We start from the raw sequence: 26,406 nt of genomic DNA, 5'->3' as shown, positions 1-26,406 counted from the left end.
CGTGCGTCCTAGCGGTGTTTATGTGTGTGTGGGGGGGGGGGGGGGCTTCACAACTAGCACATGTTTTTAGAATAAAACAAGGAGAAGAGCAGATGATACAAAAATCATCCATTTCGCTGGAAGAAAATGCACAGTGTGCTACGAACCGTAGTAAGCATGTGATCTCTGATAATCATGACATTTTACATATTGAAGCAGATCGTTAGGCAATGGGAGGTGCAGAACAATGAATTCGATCATTTAATGACTACCACCAGGTTTTTATAATTTCCACGCTAGTTATCCAAGTGTTTTTATCCGACGCAGACATCGATTTCGCGAATTGAAAAAAACAACTCATAACATAACAACAATAAACGCTAAAAATTTCTTATGTTTAAAAAAATTTATGGCGATCGTTTGATTAAGGCGATACTGTTAGGCAATGATGTATGGCGTGATGTACCTCGCGCTGTTCCTTCTGCGTGTTCAAAGAAATTAGAATCGAATTAGACTAGCATTCGATTTTCTAAAGCGTATTTCATTTACCCATTTGTATACGTGTATGTATTTAGTTGAGGTTAAGGAGAGGGGTAAAAGAAGGACAATTTGAAATTATAACCGAATAACTTTTTTTAAACCTTCCTTTACTGTGTGTGTGTTTATTTCCATAGTAGTATCTACAACGCATTTTACAAATGCCCACGTCTTGAAAATTTCAGAGCCCCAACAACTGAAACGAGCAATTTCAAATGACAATTGACATTGCCATTCCCATAATGCATGGTCACGCGCGCAGGAAGTGGGTATGACGTCAATGGAATGACTTAAAGTATCAAGAAGCATGACGGAATAATATGAAGAACTTCCATTTCTATGCCATTAATTTGGCTGTTTAGATTTTACCTTTCAAATGAATTAGCACGATACTCCTCGGTTTGACCGCTTAGTTCAAAACAGTCGGCGGAGCACCTACACGTCGCCACCCCCGACATGGTTCAGTCTTAGGTTACCCAATTTTAATTTAGGTCAGCTCTATTGTCACATAGTGGTACATTATAGTGACAAACAGAATATGCTTTGCAACTACGGATATACTCTGAAATGAAATATCAACCCACGCTAGATCAAAAATGTTACATTCCAACAAACACATTTTTATTACTATGTTCCCATTTTATCATTTTGAAACCAATTTTCGTTTTGTATAAGAGGTAAGAATGAACTGGTTTCGCAACCCTTAATACAAACATCTACAAACGACGAAGCACGAATCATCCACTTAATAAAAAACGACTTTCTTCAAAACAATAATGACTCCTACTAGTTTGTGATTAACGTGTGTTGCGTTAAAATGAATGAGCACGAGACTTGAAGGATGACACTTTGTCATTCGTAGTGATTGCGAAAACTGCTTGTTATCACTATGTCATTTGAGATAATATTCTGTGGTTTGTGTACGACAGAAATGATTACCAATTCATTTTGACTTGAAGCAGTTTTTTTTCCATAATCACAGCACAGTAATCAGCCACCCTTCTTGTTACAATGATTTTAGAAGTCCTATCAGAGATAAGAACATTTACCAAGAGAAAGACTTGAACGTGGGCAGCAAAAATGAACCGAGTTTATGTTCAATAGTATTGGTCCTTCACCAGAGTACATATGTTAACGTGCGTAAAATTAACACGATCGCCATGTAGGTAAGGTTCCTGATAATGTGTCACCCACTGATTCTCCTCCAGCGGTTTTGAAGGAAACTGTGCTATCTTGGTATTATCATATTCCTCTACCATCAGAAGATTCCACTAGGCAGTGAAACTGTCTGATCTGGCAGCTTGTCTCATCTAGTAGGTGGAGTTCTTTGGGTCATAAAAACATATGCTGGTTCTCTGCCCTTTGGGCCTGCCCATTGGCCGAGATTTCGATTACAGCAGGAACACAACCTAAAAGCTGACAGCCGATATCGTAATGGCCGCCTATATCACATTGCAAGCCTAGATCTTACACCGATAGCTGAAGAGGACGGGCTTGTCGCTGTACGATGCTTGCATACCTGTAGACAACGTACATGCCCATTACCAGCAGTAATCATCATGATCACGTTGACCTCCAAGGAAGACATTTCGTGATTTACATGTCCAAATAACTGTCCTGTAAAAACCTACGCCCTGCAGTATGTCATAATCAAATGAGAGAAGTAGCTGGTACCAACTAAATGTCAGAGGTTATTGGTACATGAAATAATAACCTTGCCCTTGATACAAGTTCCGAGATCCCAACTTACGATATATACAACATTAATAATCAATCTACAATATTTTTTATCTGCTCTCACGATAAAAATAGGCGCTTCTTTAGTATTGCAGCCTAGTAATCCGTCCACTTTGTCTAGATTGCTCTTGACTTTGCTGAGAATATCACCTTTGAGAACACTACCTTGTTCCTGTTGCCAGGATTTAAATGCGCAAATATAGAAATTGGCAGTCGGATAAATACATGAAGGGCTGTGTAGGAGGGCTTAAAGAATCACCAAGGCTTACAGTATTGAGTTTTGCTTTGAAAAGATTTTGCATGGCCCTATAATTAAATTTATTGGTGATGTGTCGATGTCCAACACCCTAAGTAGGGTGCGTTTGGGACATCCGGTTCTATTTAATGCAGCGGCTAGTCGAAACCCTGACCCGACCCCTCTCAGTCCGAGTGAGGCTCGTTTTTTTTTAACCCGCTATACACTGCACTGGTGAATTCCTGTCGAAATGGGTTTTAGACCAGATGAAAAAAGATGTTTCAGATTTGCATACTTTAGGAAAACATTCACCCGTCAGTTGCTTTGTCTTTCGAATGAGACGAAGATGAAGGCTATCCTTGGTTTGACAAGGTCATTTGTTTCAGCTAACAAAACGTATCGGCGTCCTTCATATTTGATAACCAGAATGTTTCTAAATCACTTGATTGCGATCAGGAGTAAATGCGTCAACCAATACAACTTGAGGAAGTACTATCTTGTCGTTGTCGATTGCCACGACATCTCCTAATCGCCTTGGCAACCAAGCACTGACTGTGTCTCATCAGTTGAATGTGGTATAGTAACCACCTCTAATGAGAATTGATAGAGGGCGTGTTCTATGCGCTCCGACTTCCTGGTTGGGGTATAGGTTAGCCAGGTCCAGGTCCCACAACCACTACAAGTCTGACGGAAAAAAATTCTTCAAAAACAATGGAATATTTTTCTCAACATGTCTTTGGGATACGCCCGTTCAGACCACCTGATGAGCTGCATTTAATACAGACCAGATGTCCTATAGGCCTATAAATCCCATCATGTTTAATGCGACATGTACTTCTATTGTTTGAGGCTTAGTATGATGCCAGTCCATTGCATTGGCTTGCTGAGAATGTCACATTCGTCATACGATATTTCTAGTCTGCAATAACTATGCATGTTAATTCTGCAATGTTGAGGATTTTATGGATACATATCTTTGATACCGTACCGTTCTAACTTACAAGTAACCCTGGTCAGACATTGTTGATTTTCGCTACAGGCATCTATGCACAGTGACCCTTCCAATCATTTCTTCTAGCATTTTCTTGTAAATGTGCACCGTTACGGACGTATTTTCTTAGGCAAAAAGTGTCAGTGACGCAGAAGCTGATTTCTTCTATCTGATATCCCTGATTTGAAGATCTGCCTCGACGCTGATCGATGAAGAGGCGTTGTAAGAAACTGGCTGTTGCCAACTGACAGCTTAACGTGATGCAACTTGATTAGCTAATGGAGGCAGATCAAATAGATGAACAATCAAAATGGAGAAATTTAGTGACATTATAGACGTGCTGAGAGTTGAGGAACAGCCACGGAGGGTGTTTCGGTATGGCGAGAGCAAATGGCGAAAGGTACGGTTAGCAGGATTGGTGGTAGTTATGTCAGTGTATTTCTGTTGGGAAGAGAATGGCCGTACTGCTTGGGATATATATTGGTTGTTTGAAAATATGCCGAGCGAAATCTTTTCAATGACTGGTACGACAACATATGGGGGACTTTATCTGGAAGAATTGTGGAGACATAACGAATCAAAAGTGTCCAATGAATCGTGAAACATGTAGTAGAACACTGATGCGTGTATATCTCATGGTGACTAGATGGTGGCAGTTGAAGGTTTCCTTTACACGACCTTCGGGATATCCTTGTATTTTTAGATGCCTTGTATGACGTCATTCGATACGAGCTAATATGAGAAACCTCACAGTTGCTAAGGACGCTTTTTTCTTTGTCCTTTCGAGCAGTTTATATTTGTTCGCTTTTTGTAAATGTTATCCAGATATTCATATACATGTATAAAATAAGATGTGTCACCAATTCTATAAATATCGAGATAGAAGGAAAAACCTGAATAATGGTTTCCAGTCGTATGATTTATCTGTCTAGAGTGATATTCTACCATTTTTCTTCCAAACTACCTGTGGGATATAAGAGACATACTGCATTTTATCGTATGGATTATGCATTAATAGTATCAACCGCTCATGTGCAAATTGAATTGTGTAACGATCGAAGACATTTGGTAGAATTCAAACTCTGTAAGATGATTATTTAATTTGTTTCAAAACAAAACAAATTGGTTTTTGGTCCATTCCCTGCGCCTCCTCTAGTTCCCCCTACCATATAGACCTAATCAGCCTAGCTGATCAGGATGACAACATTGCAGAAATATATTAATTTACTTGTACCTTTCGAGTATAACGAAAATAAGAACAGTAGCATATGCGTTTTGTAGTTGATAACATGAAAAAGGTTCTCTAATGCGGTATTATTCGTACATTTACAGTCAAGACACGAAGTACCATTGTCGTATTACATGTATAGCCCCGTGTTAATTTCCTCAGTTAAGCAACGACCAAGGAAATAAGGTGGGAAGCTAGCCCTTGTCCTTCATTTTTACCTGCAACTGGTCCTCCAGGAGAACACAAAGAGTATGCAGGGATAGGAAGGGGGTCAGTGACAAATGTCACAATTCGATTTTTCCACTACAAAATATGTATCTAGTACTTACACAATGTTGGATCGAGACAAACCAGAATTAATTAGAATGACCATACTGTACAAAGAAATAATGTGAAAAAACTGACCAAGATGCCCATGACGTGACATCCCCGCTCCAATTTCCTTGAAACATTCACCTCTGCAAACACAGTCAGCCATTTGCAGCGATGGAGCTGTTTGTACCAATGCGCATGTCAACAAAACTATCATTTAATCATTCAGTGTAAACTCTGCGATCGATGCGAAGAGAGTGTTACACAATAAGAGCGGTACTGGTGGTATTTGATACTGCGGCATGCAAGACATTTAAAATCATCACTTTGCTTCCACATTTCGGATTCATTCAGTTCTGCCTAGCTTTAATCGTGATGAAAGGTTTTAAGAAGTTTGGCCATAAGGTAAGTGCAAACTTAGCGTTTTGCAGTTTCGATTCATTGTTTTATATACTAAACATCTTCTATCGATAAATCATCCATTGATTCATTTTGCTATTGATATATCCCCTCACTCTATTTATGGAAGCGTGGCTGGCTGGGAAACCCAGGCATGTCCTGTTAGCCCTAATTCCCCAAGGACAATTTCCCGATGCAGTCGGCGCTTGTGGAATACGCCTAGTTGCTCAACCACATTTCCTATTGTTTATTCAAACTATACCCCCTTGTCGGGATTGCAGATCTGACGCTGTTCAGATACTGCATTAAATTTGTTAATTAAAAACATGGTGCAGTTGCAAAGCTTTACCTTTCTTCTGCACGTAAAAGTTGCCCAAGTCCTTCACGAATTGGAATCAGTAGTCACGAAAATGAGAGTCTGTGGAGTACAATGAAATCGGATGGATTCCGTCAGCTCTTGAAAGGATAATTTCCATCATTTCTGTTCTGGAAACATCAGTGCGCAAGTTGATTAAAGCGATTATGCTTAAGTTAAGTTGTTGTAAATATATCGATGATATCAGTACTCGTCCAAATCTTTTCCTAAAAAAACAGGTTAATCAGTTCTTCCTACCATTGGGACCAGCTGTTCTGAATTAAAGGTAGGACTATCGTCAATAGTCGTAAAGAGTCATTCACTTAACATGTACAAAAACCGCTTTGTAACACGTACAAGGTCCGCCTATCGTGCTCAAAAATTCGCAAATTGACTTTCAGTAGTAGGCCTATCAATCGTCCATTACCCAACTCCTGGACTGCCTTTAGACACAAGAAAGTTGTAGTATTCGTTGCGGTTGTTCACTCGCAGGCGAGTGAGTTGGCGTGGACTTTCTGATAAATCGCGTTTCAATTTAAATGCGTCACAAAGAGGTTAAATTAATTGTATCATCCTGATAATGCCGTATTTTAATGAAATCTGAGTTAAACCCCCAACCTTCCAACCATGTAAGGAATGCCGAGCACGACTATAATTGGTTATCTTGAATTCACATTGCCACTGCTTCGAGCCCTAGAGAGGAATTATCGTTCGCTTCTGATGGTCGCGTATGAGAGCTATACCGAGGTTGTACAAACTAGAGGGGTTTTATGTTCGAGGTTTTCATCACATTTAGATGCCAGAAAGCAAAGACGGACAGACTTTAGCCGGTGTGTCTTCTAAGTACGATTTGCGCATGTAGTCCTGAGCCCATTCTCCACCTGGGCGCTCCTAGCAGACTTCTGGAGGTAACGTGTAATGTCTGGGTTTCTTTCCTGCGAAATATGTCTCCCACGCTGTAAATTGTATTATTTTTGGGCTAGGGGGATAGTGACAAATTATTTTGAGAAGTATTTTTTTACCAAAGAATTGCGAAATGTGGGATGCCAGAACATCACCTTATTCTGTTTGTTCACATTCCTTTTTTCTGACTAAAACAGTCTTCCGCAAAATGTCGCTTGATAATGCCATTACCAGTAAACAACACCAAGGGGAAAATAGTACAATATATTGCCCAATATGTAACCGTTTGAGAGAAAAAACGGCACCGCCCAACGTAGAATCAATCCAATTTACGTGGCAAACGCGAGGAAACGCCATCCACTCACGACGTATTACATTGATTAGCCCATCAAACAAACACATCTCTTTTTTTCACTTAATTGCGAGGAACCCACGTAGCCATTATATACCATTACTCCTGATATCCTTTTAGACTTTCTCGATAGCTGATGCTTGGAGTCATACTCATAGTTATGACAACAATAGCAAAGACGACTTGCGGTAATCCCCTTGAATGATACTCCCAAGTCGTGGGAAAGAATTGACAACAACGAGTTATGTTTCCCGGAAGGTTATGTATATGTGATATGTTGTGACTCCTCGTTGTGGTCCTCGAACAATGATAGTGTGGGATACCTTTTCAGGGATAGGCCCAAACTGCCGATTCCCCAACTCCTTGCGGTCAAAGGATCCGCCTTATGAACGGGAGATGGGTTCACTCCCAAACTTGATAGAGAAGAGTACAATTTGTACGGTGGAGTTTGGGACGACGCTATGATAAACTCACTAAAAGCTGTTATGTTCCACACTTGCATTGGACAGATTTTCGACGTTCATTCATTCATATTTGCTGATAGATACAATGAACTTCCCACTGACCCCGTTATTAAGGCATATGTGGTAAGGCCAGTTAATTCATGAAAATGTATCCGGGTGCTACCTTACACTTGACAATATTTGATTTCAACTCGATCGGATTCCAGAATCAATACTTTGAATCGATCTACAATGTATCTGCATCAAGCAAAAATACATGTACATGTACATCCAATTGCTAGCCTAAGGGACAAATGAAAAGTGAACACCAGCATAGGGACACCTTCTATATTCAGGTCTCTACTCCCTATTTTGAATCGACGAAAGTTATAGTACCAAAGGTTGCGATATTAGTTGACAAAATACTTCTGGCAAAAGATCGATGTCTAACGGTGCTGAAGAGGTCACAGAAAAAACGTAATACATCTTCCTATAGGGTTGAAATAAGAGATTTTCTTATGATATAGCTTGATGATCGCGGTAGATATTTTTTGCGGCTGATTGCTAGCCTTTGCGCGAATTGGGGTTGCAGGGGGCAGTGCAGGGACACATAACTCCAAGATGTCAAGAAGATCAAGCCAATCTAGTTGTCACAAAATTTATTTTCTAAATTGATAACAGAAACCTGCTGTTATTTTACGTCTTCTCTAGCTTTGCCGACAACATAAAGAAAACATCTCAGACTGCACAACCAAATTTTTTACCTTTGTATTTCGCCGGCCGAACGTGCTCCGCAGTGGATACTAATTCTCCAGGGCGGGAACTTTATTGGCAATTACCATTAGTGATTCATAAACAGGTACAATTTCCCGAACACGAGTACGCGACAACGGATCGTTTCACTAAAGAACCCATATCCACATATATCGCTGACGTCAATAATCCTCCTCACGATTGACGTCATAGCCGATCCCCTGTTTCTCTCGGGTATTGCGTGCCTGGGACATTATCTCCATGTACTAGCTGTCCAGGGTCTTGCAGAAAAAGCGCGATTTAACGGCATGATGCTGATAAGTTACTTATATATTTCCTTTTGTTCCGATGGAGCCATTTAGATAAGTGAATTACGTACCGAATAAGATACCAAAGTCCAATTAAGCAACAGTGAATATAAACTCATTGCAGCATAAGTCACTTGCAACGCAGACAGCGTCTTTATAGCGCAATGCAAAGTCCGTACCTCTACACCCATCATATCTGCATAAACGCTGGTCCTGTGAATTTTTTTATACATGTTTTTATGAATATAACCCATCTTGGAATTAAAAATGGCCGCCACTGCCGCACCCCGATCAATATTTCGATCGTAGGTTTCTGTCCCAAGAGAGGTCAAGTGGTAGCCTAAACGGCTGACCCTAGTTTTTTGGGCATAAAGTTGACGTCACATGGCGGCCTTTTCGGAGTTCAAGATGGTCGCTGCAAATATACCCCCTTTCCTGTGAGTGAACAAAAATATATTTACATTTTACATTTCTTCTAAGATCTGCTCGTTGCAAGGGACGACAATTCAGCTCGGTGATGAAACCATCTCACATTCCGTCACTTCGATCAAAAGCCGATAGATGTCGAGATGTACATACATATTGTGGCTGAATGAAGCGCTAAAATCTGGTCGATACTTTTCATTCACTATCGTCTGCTTTCAGTGTCTTGCTGTCGCCGGCAGGTTTACTGTTAGTTTGTTGATACCGTTGGAGCTAGATGTCATTACAGTAGCATATAATGATATCGTCTTTCGCCGGGTTTCATTTCCGATCGTTTGGCTATAATGCATTGACACTTTTATTCCAGCCAGTACGTCAGCAGTACCAGTACAAGTACAGGACGTATCGAAAGGCCCTGAAACCTATTAAGTTTGGCGAGGTTGGTCAACGTGTGCATCTGTATTTTTCATTGGTCACGCGTTACTCACACTTGTCCTCATCTTATCACCAAGTACGAACACCATTTATTGTTCAATCACTGCATTTTTTTGTGTACAGCAGAATACCCACTGTACGTCTTAACAGCAGTGGAGCCACAATAAAGGGTACTGGGACATACTATTTGCGGCGCCTGGGTTCCGTTGGCTTAACCTTTTGCCATGGTTACTTTTCTGCTGTACCACTTTGTACCAATTTCACCGTTCAATCACAACAGAATACCGTACATTTTTTCATTGAAACAGATGTTTAATTGTCCAATATCTCACGAACGTACATGTACTCAGTGCACTGAATGCACTGTCGGCATAATTGCAATACCATGGTTTTGTTGTCCTGTCCGATATGCTGGTCAAGTCCCACCACCAGTTTCGTTGTTTTTCTTGTCATATCTTCATATTGGTACATGACTCTTTTCCATCTTCAGAAAAAAACATTAATGCATCACGAGACAGCAGCACGGTCGTGAAATCAGGAACAACAGGGTGAGATCCACATACGCCTGCCTCAATGTGTGTAAAGTAATCAAGTCGTACATGACAGATATGATTTAAAAATTGAAGTCCTATCATAAATTAATCTAAGGTATCACAATTTCAAATGTTCTTGTCATCAGATATTTCATTTTAACACAACAGTTGCGGCTGTACTTTCTGACAGCGTAACTAGCGGTGTTGTGTTAACCTCATATTGAACGGTTGACTGTACCAAGAAACACGATCAAGAATGATGATATAGAAGTTGACTGGCAAATTATTTGATTTATCTTCATGATACCCGTTTCTTGACAATGCTTATGATGAAATTTAATCCCCCTTAATATTCCACCCACACCAATAGCAACACAGAAGGTTTATTAAGTTTTCGAGAAACCCGATTATATTATGCATTCGGCTGTGCACAATTGAATCGCACAGTATTCCTCGTCATAACAGTGCTGTGTTTTGGACAAAGTACTGTTAATCTTGATATTTTGCTATAAATCGCAACAAAATGGGAACTGAGACATTGGGTGATATGAATAAAGACTAGCAAATGCTTTTATCTAAAACTCCATGTACATTTACACCAGGCCTTTCTGTACAAAATTGAAGTAAAAGCATTTGCTAGTCTTTATTCATATCACCCATTGTATTTAACGTTCAGGGCTGTTTTTAACATCTTCCAACTGCAGGCCTTTGTATCGATCCTAAGATATGGTGTGAGTGTATTTTAGAAACGATCCATTGCCCTGCTATGGAAGAATTATTTTTGATGACACCCAGCCTCCTCTAGCTGGCTTCGAACGGCCCTTGAATCAATTAGAGTATAGTGTTCTCGTGCGACAGGGCCACATCTTAGTTTGATTTGGTGAGCATACTTTAGTCGGGTCTGCAGTAAATATTTGAACAGTTCCTCATGCCAACATAAAATACAAACGATGTCACCCCAAACACTGGAAATGCCAGCGCATAAATACACCGTTGTTATGGTGAACTGGGAACCAGTCAAAAGAGGTAAAACCTTATCAGCGCATTAGAATCGAAACAGACTCCGATCGCCTGCCAGAGTGTGCATTGGCTCCGTCACTTCGGTATTGGATCACTTGGCTGAGTGCTTCGGCAACGTCTGCCTCATCGAAGACAGTCTCTTGACATCGTTACTGAGCTCGGAGTGTTCGATTTGTTGGGCAATATTTCTGTTGGGAGGTTATTTGTTGTAAAACATATTTGCTGGTTCTTCCGTTTGGTCACCACTCTCCAAAGTTGCAAGAGAATCATAAACGGGGCGGAAGCAGTTATTAGCAATCCCAAGCAAGCATAGTTTTGACTGTTGAACATTAAAATTGTTTCACAAACGGCGACGTTTATTTGAAATCCAGTATCAGTCACAGGAAACGAGACAAAGAAATCACATTATAATCTTGTATTCAATTGGACTTATTAAATTAGTGTTTTTCATTTACTTGGACACGTTGGAGTAATCAATTTGAGTTTGCACTCAATTGGACTCTCGAATGGACTTGCACACATCCTTTAACACCCGTCGTTGCACTCTTATCACCTGTCACTTATCACGAAATAACAACTATTGATTGAACATGGATGTTAATGACGAAAATCGGCACATCCTGCGCGATACCTCTCGCCTGTCTCCGAACAGGGGTGGCGCCCAAGGGGCTGGTTTCTTGTCATGGACCGAGAGGATATTCAGCAACACCAAGTATGGGGTCCCTTTGAAGCAGACTTTGTACAAGGTAGGATTTGATAGCGTTTTTCTTAAACAGTGTTTATACTACATGTATAAGTACTTCCCGGCCCTTGGCTGTCCAACAAAATGAAGTTTCGATGTGACTGGTGTTACGTTTTCGAGTGTTTCTGTTTCTGAGTGATTCCCCTCATTGTTTGGGAACGCTGAAAAGCAGATCAGCCTGTTTTCCCTGTTTTCACTACTGGAAAGTCATGGTCTCTTTTAGTTGTCTGTTGTATATAGAAGTATCGAGGTGTGGGGAACTGACAGAAATAACTGCGCACTGCGATACCTTTGAAAAGAACGCTAACATTACAATGTGAAAACGTCATCGAGGTATCAAGTGGCTGTCGTCATTCCAATCCTCATTAGAGCTTGATCTGTGAAGGGCAATGCTGTGAGCAGGCCGGGGTTCGAACTCACGACGCATGAATTGAAAGTTGGTACGTTACCCTATATACCACTGCTCTCCATGAATTATTGCATGCAGTGTTAGCCTTTGCTTTTGTGAGACATAGGTGCTGTTTACATACTGAAAAGCTATTCAAACCATGGCAACGTGTTTTAAAGCATATCTCTGATAATGGCCAAGAAAACAATTTCCATATTCAACGTTCTATTTCCTCTTGATATGGTGCAATTTACGAGAAAATGACACTGAACGCGAAAAAACCACTAAAACTTAACGGCTAGGATAAGTTGTCAGTATCCATTTCGCTTCAAATGGCACATTCTTGGTCATGCTGCATTTTTGGGGTGAATTCTTACGGCTAGGATAAGTTGTCAGTATCCATTTCGCTTCAAATGGCACATTCTTGGTCATGCTGCATTTTTTGGGTGAATTCTTCTAAGTCCGAGTGCCATTTTGTCGTGATACAGACAATTGTATTAACGCGCTGTTAATTTCATACAAATTAGCTACCGGTACTTCTTTCAAACATCTTATTTGAGCGAACAATAACATCAACACAATCAGAAATTTGAGTCAGAAAATCAATACGAAAATGAAAGGTTATTCGTGCGTTCCATGATCCAATTTGTATAAAAGCAAATCGATGCGTTCCTTTCAATATAGGCTTCATGCCTGGATTATCAGTGTTTACAATACAAGCGTCGTTGCTTCCTGTCGACGGCAGATTTCCTAAGGTAACCTTATGCTATGTAGCGCCCACTTATTTTATCAGCATTATCGCATCTTGTGTCTGCGTTAAGTTACTTAAGAACTTCTATCAGTTTTTCAAATTAAAGAAAGAAATTTTTATTTCATATTTTGCAACATCTGGGTTATTAGCAAATTCCGCAAAAAGTTAGCTGTTTAAGTCCACCAACTTATTGAAAGGGGCTGGCTGCAGTTGTGTGGAGTGTTTTGACAAGTAATGGACAGATTAAGAGTAGGCTTTTCCAATTTGCCTTTTCTCTCAATCTAATACGGCTCTCATTATGTAATAGTCAACAACTTGTGAAGCGAATCTAGCTGAAAGTCGAAACCCGACACAACTTTAGGCATCAAACGTATCCGCTGAGTACGCGTCACCCTGTTAAGAAATCATTCTGCGTTTCTACCAATGGCAAGCTGAAAGCTGCTAGCCAGTATTTAGCTTAATGACGACTGACCTATGTCTAGACATGCTACAGAGGGTCGGGCAGCCGCGAATAATCATTCATCAACAAAAGCGTAGGTCCTCTGGAGTATTGATTGCGCAATTATATCATGCTGCACGATCATACTGTCGCATTAGTCCTCCATTTACTCTGTCACCGTAATGAATACTACTCCCTTATGGCTCTTTGTAGTCTCAGGTCATATTCAGATTCCGATCAATCAATCATGCCTTAAGTAATACTGCAATCTTATTACCAGCAAAAAAACCCAACAAATAAAGAGGAAAAGAACCACTTTGGATTTGTGTTGCTACTGGTTTCGCAGACATCTTTGCACCCTAAGGCAAGTATTTCGAGAGTATTGGCGTTAAAAAGTATCAATTACTAGTATTCAAAAACAGCCCTTTCTCAAAATGTTTATAAAGAGTCAATTCCATTTTGATACCTATCAATAAACAGAAATACAGAATGTGAATGCCAGCTGGTATTTATAAGATACGAAATGGCCCTCGGTGCTTATATAAGTGAAAAAGTTCGGATACGGGGACGTTAGGTAGAGCGTCTGTTCCTTTGGCATGGATAACAAAGTTGTAATTCTTCTCAAAAAGCATTCGGCTATCACATTTGACATTATGGTGCATGATTTATGTATAACTGGTTGTGATGAAATCTGAAATCACATCATTGGGCACGGACCATTATCTAAAGGTCCGTGGTAGGGCTGAATCTGGCAGTCAGATCGGTTCCATGCCATCCATCTCTAGGCACTCATCTAGATCTACGATTGCTATTAACTGGCTGATAAAGGAGGAGTCGGAGCTGGCAGACTGGCATTTTGATAAGATGCTCTCTGTGACGGGTGTCAGTGATTTTGATATGGTTTGACCTTATGCAGTCCCCTTCGATATGAAATACGTTGCTGTTTCGGAGAGTGCTCCTTGGACAAATGCTGAGTCAGACATTGGGTCATGGTTGATGCGATATGGAATCACCCGCTTGGGCTTGGACTTCGATAAGGTCAAGTTTCGAACACTGATCATGACAGTTGAGTGCTTAATGTGATTTCCAGCCGTGTTGTTGCTGCCCACAAATCATGCTCTAACCACGCTTGCGGGATAACTGTCAAAGAATCGATTCAGTAAACCTGAGCGGTTGGTCGGTCTGGGAGAATCGAGTTGATCGAAAAAAATCGCCCAACACGCCAGCGATATCCTGGACTTAATCGAAAGTTATAACATATGATCCTTTGCTTTCAATTTCAAACAATGTCAACCGGTTTCATGTTCACGCTTTATCGGACTCGGCTGAGTATTACCTCCACATATAGGAAACAAGTACAGCGTTTGAATGAAAGATCCACACTGAGCTCGCCGTCCGTTTCTCGCGAGGACAAAGAAGGCGCTAACTGGTTACCAAACCTTGTGCAATTTCGTGAGACTTTTAGTATGTTCTCTGCGGTCCTATATACAATATGGCGGCTTTCCAAAGATATTCCTCTGCCTGCCTTAGGGGCCAATCTTTAGAGTGGTACATCTGTGGAGATCAAAGGTAATTGCCCATAAGGCTATGATCTTCCAGGAGCGACCTAGGTCGATTGATCCACCGTAATTAATTAGGACTGATGTACGACTTTGTCCAGTAATTCGATTGCCCCAAGAAATGCAGCTGTAACATGTAGGTGTACATTAATTATCAACCCGTTTAGAAATAGTCCTATTACTAGTATTTTACTTAACGACAGAAGATAATACGTAACCGTTAGCAAATGGTATCGGTGGAAGACCCATTTAACATCGCCTTATTACATGGGTTGGGGGAAGGACGATGGTAAAGGTGGCGGCGGAGGGTAATAAATCAGATGAAATGACACGAGAATCCATCCCCATGATTATTTCAGTGACATACCTTTACATTATGATGACCGATGTGTTGCCCGAGTTCGCAGGATTGGCAGACACTTTTAAACCCGGTATCCAAAAATACCACAATATTATAATATCTCCTTTCACCGTTTCTGAAAAATGGCATTGACATCATTTCCTCGGCATACTCTGGTATTACACATCTTGTCGTTTTATTTTAAACACATTTTTTTTGCGCCGCTATGACGAAAGGCACCGATCGTAGGGCTTGGGTAGGATTGGTCAAAGGCACTGTATGTTTGTAACGGTGTAACACGGCATTCGACTTCTTTCTGTAAGTGGATATATCATGCCAATGCTTCTCTTTGGTATGGCGATACCTTGATATCCGGCTTTGAGATGCCTTGCCGTCATGAGAGCAGTGCTGCTTGATGATCGCTCTATAGCCCCTTTTCTACTTCAACAAAATCTGTCCCTTTTCAGCCGTGTCGTGCTACGCTCTAACAGTTGTGGTGGGAAGGGCCAGGCCGGTATAGTCTCATTGGCAAAAGGAATTTCTGAAGAACATGGCCCTCCCCAGCAGATATACAACATGGGGCCACGGAATATAAATCCGTATGACATTTGTCACATCTTTACAAGTCCGTCACTGTCAGGTGCTGCCATCTGAGCTAAGACATTGAAACTAGGCTTTGAAATTTTAGGTGGGGATCTTAACTAAGAATCTTGTATCGAATGTACATTTGGATGCACACGAAAATGAATAATATTTTAATTGTTAGAAATGTGTGGCTTAATTAAGTTCTAAATTAAATGTTATCTCCAAGACATTTTATGTCCTTCAAATTCGTCATGAACGAAAAATTTATCTGGAAGCATAGAAATAAAACACCTACAGCTATAATTTTCCCATCAATTATTTTTGCTTTTGTTCTGTAGTCTTTCAATTTTAAAGAAATCAATCAATACAGTTGCCATGTTTTATCGAAGTAACGAAATGTTAACATACCAGGGGCGTAATGGTAACGAAATATATTACAACAGTAGCGATTTAAACCCAGGCACCATGGCCTTTCAAAAATTATTTTGCCTGGAATTTTCTAGGTTCGCATCTCAATCAGCAATGGGGGTGGACACAAGGGTGGAGTCAGACTGACGAATGAAGCCGCCGTGTCCATTCTCATGAAACAGGTTGGGCTTTTTTTGACAAAGCGACAGGGTTCGCCGTAATTCGATCGTCAATGTTTTAAACTCGGGAGTATTTTCTTTTTTCGTGTATTAGTGGACGGTTTCAATTCATAGGCAGTACAATCGCATCAGCAACACAGCTCTCTCTAAACAGGAAATGTCAATAGTGCAATAATGCAAATAGTGTCAGTATTTGATTTACCAATATCTTGACATAGACATCATCCGTTCCACCTGGCAGTCTCGGGCTTTGGTTGATTTTACTCAAGAGCTATCATTTACCAAGATGGCAGGTCCAACATGATGAATCTGGAAACCATGACAACAGTAACGTCCCCATAATGTCTTGTGATGGAAGGAAATATAGTGAGAGGATAATAATCATTTGGTAACGAAGTAAACCCGTCAACCAGAAACTGGAGCAGTTCTGACACGAAGACGGACAGGCCGTGTATCATGCTGGTGCTTCCAGCAGACAGTACTAAAATAAAGGGTCAACGTTAAAATGGCAATTCCCGAGATAGGGGTCATTTTTGATGTGTAGGTACAAGCAATGGGCGCCCTTATATTGGCTGTCGGTGATCAAACGACCCTGAAGAGCGAGGCATTTTACTTGTTCTCCGCCTCACCGAAGGCAAATGTATTGAAATTGAATTATCTTTTGATTTAATCATCTTCTTAAAACGTAGCCGAGTTACCATGGCTTCATGTCGCAGTGTTTGAGGCCGAAGGCGAAACTTCAGCCATCATCTCATTTAATCAATCCTGTTTCCGGTCATGGCAGCGTAGTATGTTGTATGAAAGAAATGTACTGTATACGTTATTGTTATCAAGTTGGTCAGTGAAAGGGTCAGCTCTGATATCTTTGGACTATGTTTACTTGTAGCAGAACGCTTGCTCTGCGCATATCATCCAGTGCGAGTTGTTTCATTTCGTAATGTTTAGGTTATCAGGACGGAGATGCACCTTCCAGGATATTCTAACAATTTGACTATTAGGTACCCAGATGAATAGAAAAAAAGGAGGTCGCCTCCAGTTATCGAAGGAAAAACAGGTCGATTATTTCTTAATGAGTATTCCTATTGTTAGAAACTATTTGATAAACATTATTAGTTTTCAAAATCATTGTCATCCCTTTCAGCTATCCAATTACCGTCAGATTATCTTCCAGGTTTATAATGGAAATCGTTTTTGGATATCAACCTACAGGGAGTTTGTTGACATTCACTATATAGCTGAGAAGGGCTTGGAAAATGGTTATATACAGAGTCTAACAATGTAAATGATACACTTTAAAAATGACAATACGTTTTATGATATCATCCTTGGTATTCATGTCTTAACTATATGATCCGTGTAAGGGATGGATACCCTATAAGGTGATTGTTTATCATGTTGATGTCGTAATGTTAATATTACCATAAAAAGAATCCTTCTTAATGAGAAAATTTGATCATCATATGATGGTCCCCAGCTCAACAAGTGTCCCGCAAACACTGATCAGACAATATTGATATGACGCATCGTAGCATGTTTCTTATCGTATATTATTTTCATATACCTCGTGAGGGTATTGTTAAGTAAATGGCATCTGGTCTACGGCAGTTGGCTCAGAAATTTAATCGGTGCCTTCACCCGGGCTCTAGCTAACCCCTGAAAAGTGTCTTTTGAAGTATGAAACTTGGCCCAGGACCCGTTCCTAGTATTCAAATTTTGTGGGTACATTCTTATCATCTAACGAAAAGTGCAGATCCGAAAGCCGCTTAAAGCAATCAGTGCAAAAAAAGTCACAATTAGTTCTACCTGTGGTTCTGTCTGTGTGGTTCAATAACAGATGTAACAATAGTTCAGCCGAACAAAATAGCGAATTGAAAATTATATGGAATTATATGGAACCCCATCTGTTTTTATACATGACGTCGCAGTTTGGAAAAAAAACCCAGGCTGTTCAACATGTGGGGGACCAAGTTGGTCAAATATGCTGTCAGCGCGACATTATTGCAATTTGTTACCTGTTATCTGACAAGTTATGTAGTTTTATCATTATGCTCCCGTAATCATGTTGAAATAAGGGTCTATATCAGGAATACGTGATGAGTAGGCATCATAAGTCAACTTGCATTATATATCATTAATAAAGATAACTACATAAAAACCTTGAAGGCCCTAGATAGGCATATTTCTATTTTTTCTAAGCTTTGGTCAACAATGACCACGGAATTATTACGTTCGGCTTTTAGTGAGAAACAATATTATACGTACAAAGCACGAGAGGAGAGATATAAAACTCATGACAGGAAAACTCATGTAAATAGGTCAAAAAAGGTAGGATGTGCACAATACTGCTGCTCCGACAATCATTTTGTAAGTCGCCTTGTTTCGAAATTTGGATAGCTCTTCTCGTTATCTGAATGAGATTTCACAGGAACAAAAGCATAGCAGTTTCGCCGTGATTTCGCTGTGAAATGCCCAAAATACACTTATTTCAGCTGATGGGGTAAGGAACAAATCGTCATCTCTTGCCCCTGTCATCGTTATGGCGTCATCATTTTGCTTCACCAAGTTAGGTGTATCCTTAATGTCTAACAACAGATTATTGAGACGAAAACGGAATATTATTTTTTATCACCATCTACAGTATAGCATGATTCATACAAACATCTCTCGCAAGCCAGTTACACAATTAATTTCATTTTCGGGCAACTCACCTGCGCCGATAACAGACAATAATATAGTGCAATAAAATAGTGTCAACGGAAAGAGACTTTGTAATTTCCTTTCTGTAATTACTTGCCGCGGCTCACTGGATGGAAACTGTTATGAACTGAACGCTGGTCGTGAGGTTGATTCAGCTCAAGTGTGGCTTGACTACGTATAAGGTTACAAAGGGTTCTTCGACAAAAGAAGATATTCCACTGTCAGGAATAGTTGATTTCACTATCAAGAGATTTGACAGGAAATTTGTGACGAAGAAATTGAAAAGACAGGTTACGCTCGCCGCAAATTGAGGAAGGCAAAATGAAAAAGCACGTGTGTATGCGTCCGCAGTTCCATCTCAGTGTAGAAGTTTGAGATGTCCTAGTATGTCCAGGATACAAATGATTCTATCATGCGCTTTAATCGCTAAGCTATCGACGGTCATGGTACCCTTCGCCATTGTATTCAGTCACTGGCAACTTGCATTAAGTCTTCACCGAGACCAGCTGCCGCATCATCCAGCATCACTGCATCGAATTGGGAAAGAAATATCCTATCAGAATCAAATCGACCAAATTGTTAGGGTCTAGGCAACCCTTTCAGCTCTCAAAGAGAAGGAATGGGTTTTGTTTAATGTGACTGTAAAAGATCCGGTGATGTATCAATGCCACACTGTCTGCGACAGAACTCTTATTTTTCGTTTATTTGTATCTTACAGCCCCAGGATGACGAAAAAAGCCTCTGCGCGAGTGAGTTGTCGGGGGACTTCAGCTTGGACAATCCATCATATGGGTCGATCATCCTACAGATCCAAGAGGCCAACGTTGAGGCGGACGGCACGTGTGATTTTATATGGAAGGCCTTTGAGATTATAGGAAACACGCGTAAGTTGATGGACGACATTAGTTGGAGTAAGAAATTATTATGGTATGAAAACCTATACATTTTCACTTAATTTTTATGATTCACGAAAAACAAATATCAAAAATATTATTGGATTGTTCCTGGTCTCCACAAAGCATTTGCTGGACAAACAATTTTACATGGCAATATTCTTTCGCGTGGATTGAGTAGCATGTAGTTGCTAAGAAGAGCAGCCATTATCAAAGTTAATTTCCTCGAGTCTAATAGGCTAATGCCTTAACATAGGTTGCCATGGACGCCAATAAATAACATTAGTGAGCTTTCCTCACTACCATCTCTCATGAGCTATTAGTCTGCACACACTCTAAGAAATTTCACACGGTCAGAGTCTCTGTAAATCTTCAAAGATTTTTTTACAGAGGACATATTTGAAACCTTGTTTTGTTTGAAGTTCTTTCATCTTGGCTGTGAAAAAATGCAACCTGAACATTTTTTTGGAACGATACAATAGCCTGCTGCGGGAGGATGATCATGAAATTGCTGTCCACAGCCTAGACTATTAATATCGACCTGATTATGTATTGTTTTGCGGTTATCCATTAGTGGAGTCACTTTGTCAGCGTCGCAGGTTATCATTTGATTGTCAACAGAGAGAAAGTGCGGTTTGACGTAGTAAGCGGGCGTGATCTTTTTTTGATTGGGAGGGATTATCATTAAATGGGGATTAATATCCTCAGTATTTTGATGATGCGACCTTACGTTAACGGCTGACATGTTTTACATAATACTGCACACAATATTGAAATGGAGGCATCGGATGCTTGAATCAGAATTAATACAGGTTGCTAATGCTAGCTCATATAAAGAAAGGTGAAAGAAGTGCAGAAATGTCGAGTTACCTTGTCTGAGATTCGCACAATATCAGATTTGGCGTTGTTAAAAAATGGCTGTGCCAACTTCATAAATGGTTAAAAAGTCCGCTTCCACGATAATATTGATGATATAACTTTTTTTCTTCTAATTTCAGTTTTAATAACGGTGCTCTTAGGTATATTCATGGCACTGCCGGTAGCAATGATATCAGTTGGTAAGTTGTCTCCATTCGGAGCAGACATGTGCATATGATCCACAGGGTATTACGCACGAAGGTTACAATCAAACACCGTGGAATCGTTATCACCATGCACAGTCAATATGATGATCTGGTATGCTCCCATCACAACAACGAGCCATAAGGTGACCTTTGCCTTATATATTTGGCAAAAAAGATGTGGGAGTATTATATGTAATCTTATTTTCTGCCCATTAGAAAAAATCCTGTGAAATATTTGTATTGCGGTGAAAACACTGAACTGAATGAGTAGGAGAAGAGTAAAAATTAAAATGGACTAAACTCATCATCTGAGTGGTGGGGTCTTCGGTAGAAACCACTTCACTTGTTTCTTTAATCTCGTGATTCTGAGTTGGCGGAACATACACCATTCATTACTTTACGATCCGATGACTGGACATTTCTTCCTTGTGAGCATCTGTCATCGTTGAAATCAAGGTAGAGTGAGGCCATTAAAGATGTATTAGCCTATTGAGTATTGAGAAAGTACAACAAAGTACAATAGTTATAATTCGACGTACTGATTGATCTGTTTAGACTGTTCATTCTCTGTGTTGCAGGTGTGAAGTATCTTCACGAGTGCCCACGGGAACCGAAAATCCCAATCTATCTCCTTGTAGGAGGGTGCTTTGGACTCTTGAAACTCCTTTCATTACTTTGGAAACAGGTGAAATCTCGCCGCTACGAGAGGTTGGACGAGATCTACGACACAGAAGAAGATGGCGCCAGTGGTCTGACATCTAAGTCATCAACATTCACCGATGTTGTGCTGAGTCTGTTTTTGTTCATTTGGTTCGTTTTTGGAAATTATTGGGTGATTTCGGTGTGGGAGCCAAACTATAAACAGTTGCTGTACGAGCCTAGCAACTGGTGTGATAAGACGGTGTATCTTTTCGCCTTTAGCCAGATAATGGCCTGTTATTGCCTTATGGTTCTCATTGCCTTCTGCATCTGCATTTTAACCCTCTGCCACCGATATACTGTTATGTTTGAGAAATCATGATTCGGGACATGGAGTGTGATCTCACGGACTCTGATGCAGACCTATTGTGACTCCTCGTTTTCTTGGGGACATTTCTATCTTTAAAGTTTATAAGAATCATTTTGCGTTGCAGCAACATTCTTTTAAATTCAAATTCAGATGTTTATGGGCTCTCTTTTGTCGCTCGTATGTTTGCTAAGTAACCTTCACTAAAACATTTATAATCAATCTTGTAAATATTTGTATGAACATTGTTATATTTTGGTGTTTCTATGGTGCAGTGATCCTACTAATGATTACGGTAGTCTTATCGAGTTTGAATTCAGCGGTAAAAAAATCATCCCAAATGTGTTCATGTAGACGTATATTAGACGGAACTGGTTGACCACAACTCATCTTCGCACTCTTGTCAACTGACTTGAATTAAAGGAGGATGTATTTGCACTCAGAAGAAAGCTACTTTAAAAGTCAAGGTGACTTGGGACTAATCACTCACAGTCTCATGAAAGGAGATTTCAGCCAACACGACCGATTCGTATGAACGATCGTATCAAAGCCATGGAAGTTACCAGTACATCACAGCGACAACAAGGGGAAGAATTCACGACTGATGGGGCAGAAGTCAGAAAATCCCACCTCCAAAACCTCGTTTCTGGTGAAGAAAAACGCGGGCAAACAATGAGGTTGTTAGATATAGGCCGAATTCGTAAAGGGCGTTTAAGGGTTAGACGCGTGTAACTTCTCTCTAATCAGTTTCAGGGCCTATTCATATTCTTTGAAGATTTACATGAAGGACCTGAATTTGTCTATTCAGAAGTTAATCGCTGTTTTAAGCTAAACGCCCTTTATGAATTTGGCCCGTATAGTCTAAGACATATAAGATCTTGAACCAATATCACACGCTCCGGCAAAGAGTGTGTACACTGTTTATACAGTGTATGAGAATCTAACTAGGATCAGAACTAAGAAACTATAATCTAATGTTCAACCTTGGATTGCACGGAACTTACACGTTGACCGGTGCTTGATATATGGATATTATCCTTGATGTTGATAATTTGCAGTGTAGAATGTGATACTTAGTTCGTTGAATGTCTTGTAAGGATTATCATCTACCTATATTTATGTCTATCTCATGTTGTCCGAGTCGATTGGTACAGGCTTAAATTGTTAATTGGTACGGTTGATATGAGAAAAATTGTTCGACCGTTACATATTTTTAAGGCATGGTATCGATCATCACGAGGTAGCGGTTAGGTTTCCACATAATGCGATTTTGCTTGAATTGCACAGCGCTTGACCGCGTTGTTGGTTTGGTCTGCTAGTAGTGAAGCATAACATCTGAAAGTAGTGGCGGGTGAGTTCTCGCAATCACACTCAGTGGAAACCTAGACCTTCAGAGGAAACGGTGTCAATGTGGCTTGCAAAAAGGTACCGATTTAGAAACTCTTTTAGTTGTAATCCATACGCTTCTTGCCAGACGAGTAGAATAAGCCTTGATATAAGGTCCCAGGTGGTGTCCGTTGGCTACGTTGGGTACCTTTTCTTTCTCCACACGTACGCCACCAATGAACTACAATGCTCGAATGTACAGTACGCAATGCAAAAATACTACTTACGGCCACCATAATAACGACATAAGGATATTTTTGCGCCAATCATGTATGTTATTGTGTCATTTATTCATCAATGAAAATTTGATGCCTATTCTGTCTCCAGAGAGAAATTCTGTGTGTAAAAATATACAGAGGAATTTTACACCGTGAGGGAGTCCCGTAATCTCGAAAGCCGGTGTGATGAAAGTGACGGTCACCACCTCTGGCTTCGCAACAAAGATGCACTGCAAGACGGTTCAAGAATATTGTACCAGATGTGTTCTCTTTTGTCTGCTGATGTTTGACATTTTCGTTACCATTCAGGTTGACCGTTGATTTCGTTGTTGTCTTGAGTAAATCAGTCGTCTGTAGTTATCATGAGTATTTCCTTACCCAATGATTGCGGAAGAACCTGTTTGTGTTGTCGTCTTCACTTGCGCCCGACGAGACCTGCATGCCATCTTCTGTGAAGATCAGGAACCATTGTCTGGAGATGTGAACGCCGGTAACGTCACAAACCATTCTCCAAAGTAGACATCAAGCATATCGGAACGTGGAAACAAAGCGCAACGTGTCAATCTACCTTTTAGCCTTCTCAAACAATGAGTAAGGGAGCAACGGAAACACTCAAAAACATTACACCGGTCTTAGAGTCCGTTTCCACTAAATAATGCTAAAGGTGAATTTGCTCGAATCATGCAGTGTTACGTTCGTGATCGAAAACCATATCCTGGGATTTCGAGGCGGAGAGGTTGATATTGAAAGCAGCGGGTTATGTTATTTCATGTTACAAACGGAAGGTGGTTTTACTAACTTGTGTAACATATAGTACACAACTAAAATGGTAAGGTGTGCTGTGTGTCACGGACGTTTTGAAATGACGATATTCTCGTATTCGGTATTTGTATAACTGTTCAATGTACATGTACATGGAAGATGTATTGTCTGACATATTCATTCCTCTTAATGTAATTTTGACAAACGGAAGGGGTGAAGCTTGTTGTCGTTTTGTACTTAACCTATTCAAATACAGTGCACCTTCCTACTGTTAATATGTGTATACTTCTGTAATAAACCAAATGACCATTATTTTCATAGACAGTGTTGAGTGTTGCTTCTTTCCTTAGTCAACCGTGCCACACCTATCCGGATTACACCAATATTGCACATATGGATAACTCTCCCTTATGGACGGTATTTCATTTTTGCCATTATAAAGATGTTTAAATCCGTTCGTCGTCCATATCCATTAGTCTTGTTGTTATTTTATTATCATACATGTATTCCATTTATAGTCACAAGTGTCATTACTTCTTTGAAAAAAGGTATGTCTTGTTGGATTGATTGTCCTGGCCTCGTCGTCAATTATTAGAACAAGATATTTTTTGCACGGCAATCGCAAGACCCGCCGAGCGCTTTCTCTTACCATCCGTTTTTTTACATATCGGCGATTTGCTTCTCGGCGGCGGTCAGCTTGTCAACCAGGTCTTTCCGCCCTATTTGGACAAACATATTTCTTAACTCACTGTATTGACCGTACTCTATTATTTTCCCACTGCAATAAGAAAAAGATACCATGAAATCATTTAGAGGTCAGGACAGAACTTGCCGGCAGTTGTTTATGAAGGCAAACTTGATGATATGTTCATTTTTGAGGAAGAGTTACCTAAAAGCGAACGAAATATAGATATATATGTAACTTCTGAGGTGAGCAGTACACATCCTTTGATTGGGCATTGGTAAACATTGGAAACATAATGTAAACATTTGGTTGATTAAGTGTAGATGCATTCACATTGCGCTTTAAATACATGGTCACACTTCAATATTTACCTTAATAGAATACTCGCGATTTCTAGAAAGGTTTTTTTTCCGTCTAATCTCCGAACGTAGTTCGGTCTCTTTGTAGTCAGCAAAGTCTTGAATTCCTCCGTTTGAGCATCTGTTAAACATTGCGAAACATTCAACATTGCCTGGGCGTGTGCATTCGATATTGCTTCACTAACTCGGCCGTCATCCATTGCTGAAAAGATATTGTAAATGCTGTATCAATGGCTCGATCGATGGTCGGTTTTTCCACTCGATTGACATGGGTTAATACACCTCCGCCCCATCACTTTCTACATGCGCGCATAATAGATGTTAAAGCAGGGAGATACGTTAGTTTCACCGATTACGAATATTCAAATCAAGCTAGAGATATTATGGTCACTGTCATTCGACAGCGTCATTTGGCGGCGGCACCAAGATTATATTCTCGCTTTGTTTTTGTTTTAATTTCGTAATCCAACTGGTCAAACAATAGTATTGCGGTTACCTTTACCTTATTCGTTGCTTCCCTGTTGAACCCTTCCAAATAAAACTTAGCTTTGCCTTCTGTGAGTCGATCAACAAATAAAATCTGGCTTCCTACTGTGTATGTGTACATTAGCTATATAACTTGGCTATATGCAAAATGTATTGCTCAATAGACAATAATGATATTCCCGTTGGATATTTTACTGGGAATTTGCGAATCGATATTCTTAATATAGAATGTTATATTGTAGTTTAGGTAGGCCAGGTCAAGTAGCCGATTCTCCGTTCCTACGTTTCCTGGTATGACATCTGGTGTTCACGTGACCTATTGTTGTCACGTGCCCCAAACATGTCTTTTGACCCCGAGATAATATAACTGTATGCAGTGGCATTTCACCTCTTTAGAGACCTAAATCGTTAAAGCACGTCGTCATTGTACTTGACTCAACAAATTCTGATGGAACTTGGACCGCTGGTTGGCCTTATTCCATTTCCCGATAAATCAACGATGAATTCGTGCTCATA

General features: G+C 40.2%; 1 protein-coding gene and 1 long non-coding RNA gene across 10 annotated transcripts in view; one reads left to right on the top strand and one right to left on the bottom strand.

Moving 5' to 3' along the window:
- LOC135493455 (transmembrane protein 272-like) overlaps positions 1-22,305 on the top strand; it is a 92,688-nt gene extending 70,383 nt beyond the window's left edge. For 6 of the 9 annotated variants that reach the window (XM_064780812.1, XM_064780811.1, XM_064780815.1 and 3 more), the window contains 3 exons: positions 19,750-19,915; positions 20,923-20,982; positions 21,567-22,305. In XM_064780812.1, the coding sequence (XP_064636882.1) occupies positions 19,750-19,915; positions 20,923-20,982; positions 21,567-22,009 (669 nt within the window). In that variant the 3' untranslated portion in view covers positions 22,010-22,305. Of the gene's footprint in view, positions 1-9,322; positions 9,395-11,003; positions 11,690-19,749; positions 19,916-20,922; positions 20,983-21,566 lie in introns of those variants that run through there. The other 3 variants (XM_064780817.1, XM_064780816.1, XM_064780819.1) reach the window with 2 other exon arrangements.
- A 991-nt stretch (positions 22,306-23,296) lies between these two features.
- Positions 23,297-26,032, bottom strand: LOC135493456 (uncharacterized). Its single transcript, XR_010448245.1, has 3 exons — positions 25,907-26,032; positions 25,417-25,606; positions 23,297-25,138 (listed from the first exon to the last, which is right to left on the bottom strand). It is a non-coding gene; the product is annotated as an uncharacterized LOC135493456 (long non-coding RNA).
- Positions 26,033-26,406: the final 374 nt, after the last annotated feature.

The sequence above is a fragment of the Lineus longissimus genome, chromosome 9 (assembly GCF_910592395.1).
Source record: "Lineus longissimus chromosome 9, tnLinLong1.2, whole genome shotgun sequence".
NCBI classification, from domain to species: domain Eukaryota; kingdom Metazoa; phylum Nemertea; class Pilidiophora; order Heteronemertea; family Lineidae; genus Lineus; species Lineus longissimus.
Note: the sequence above shows the minus strand (reverse complement) of the source record. Positions and strands in the feature narration are given on the sequence as shown.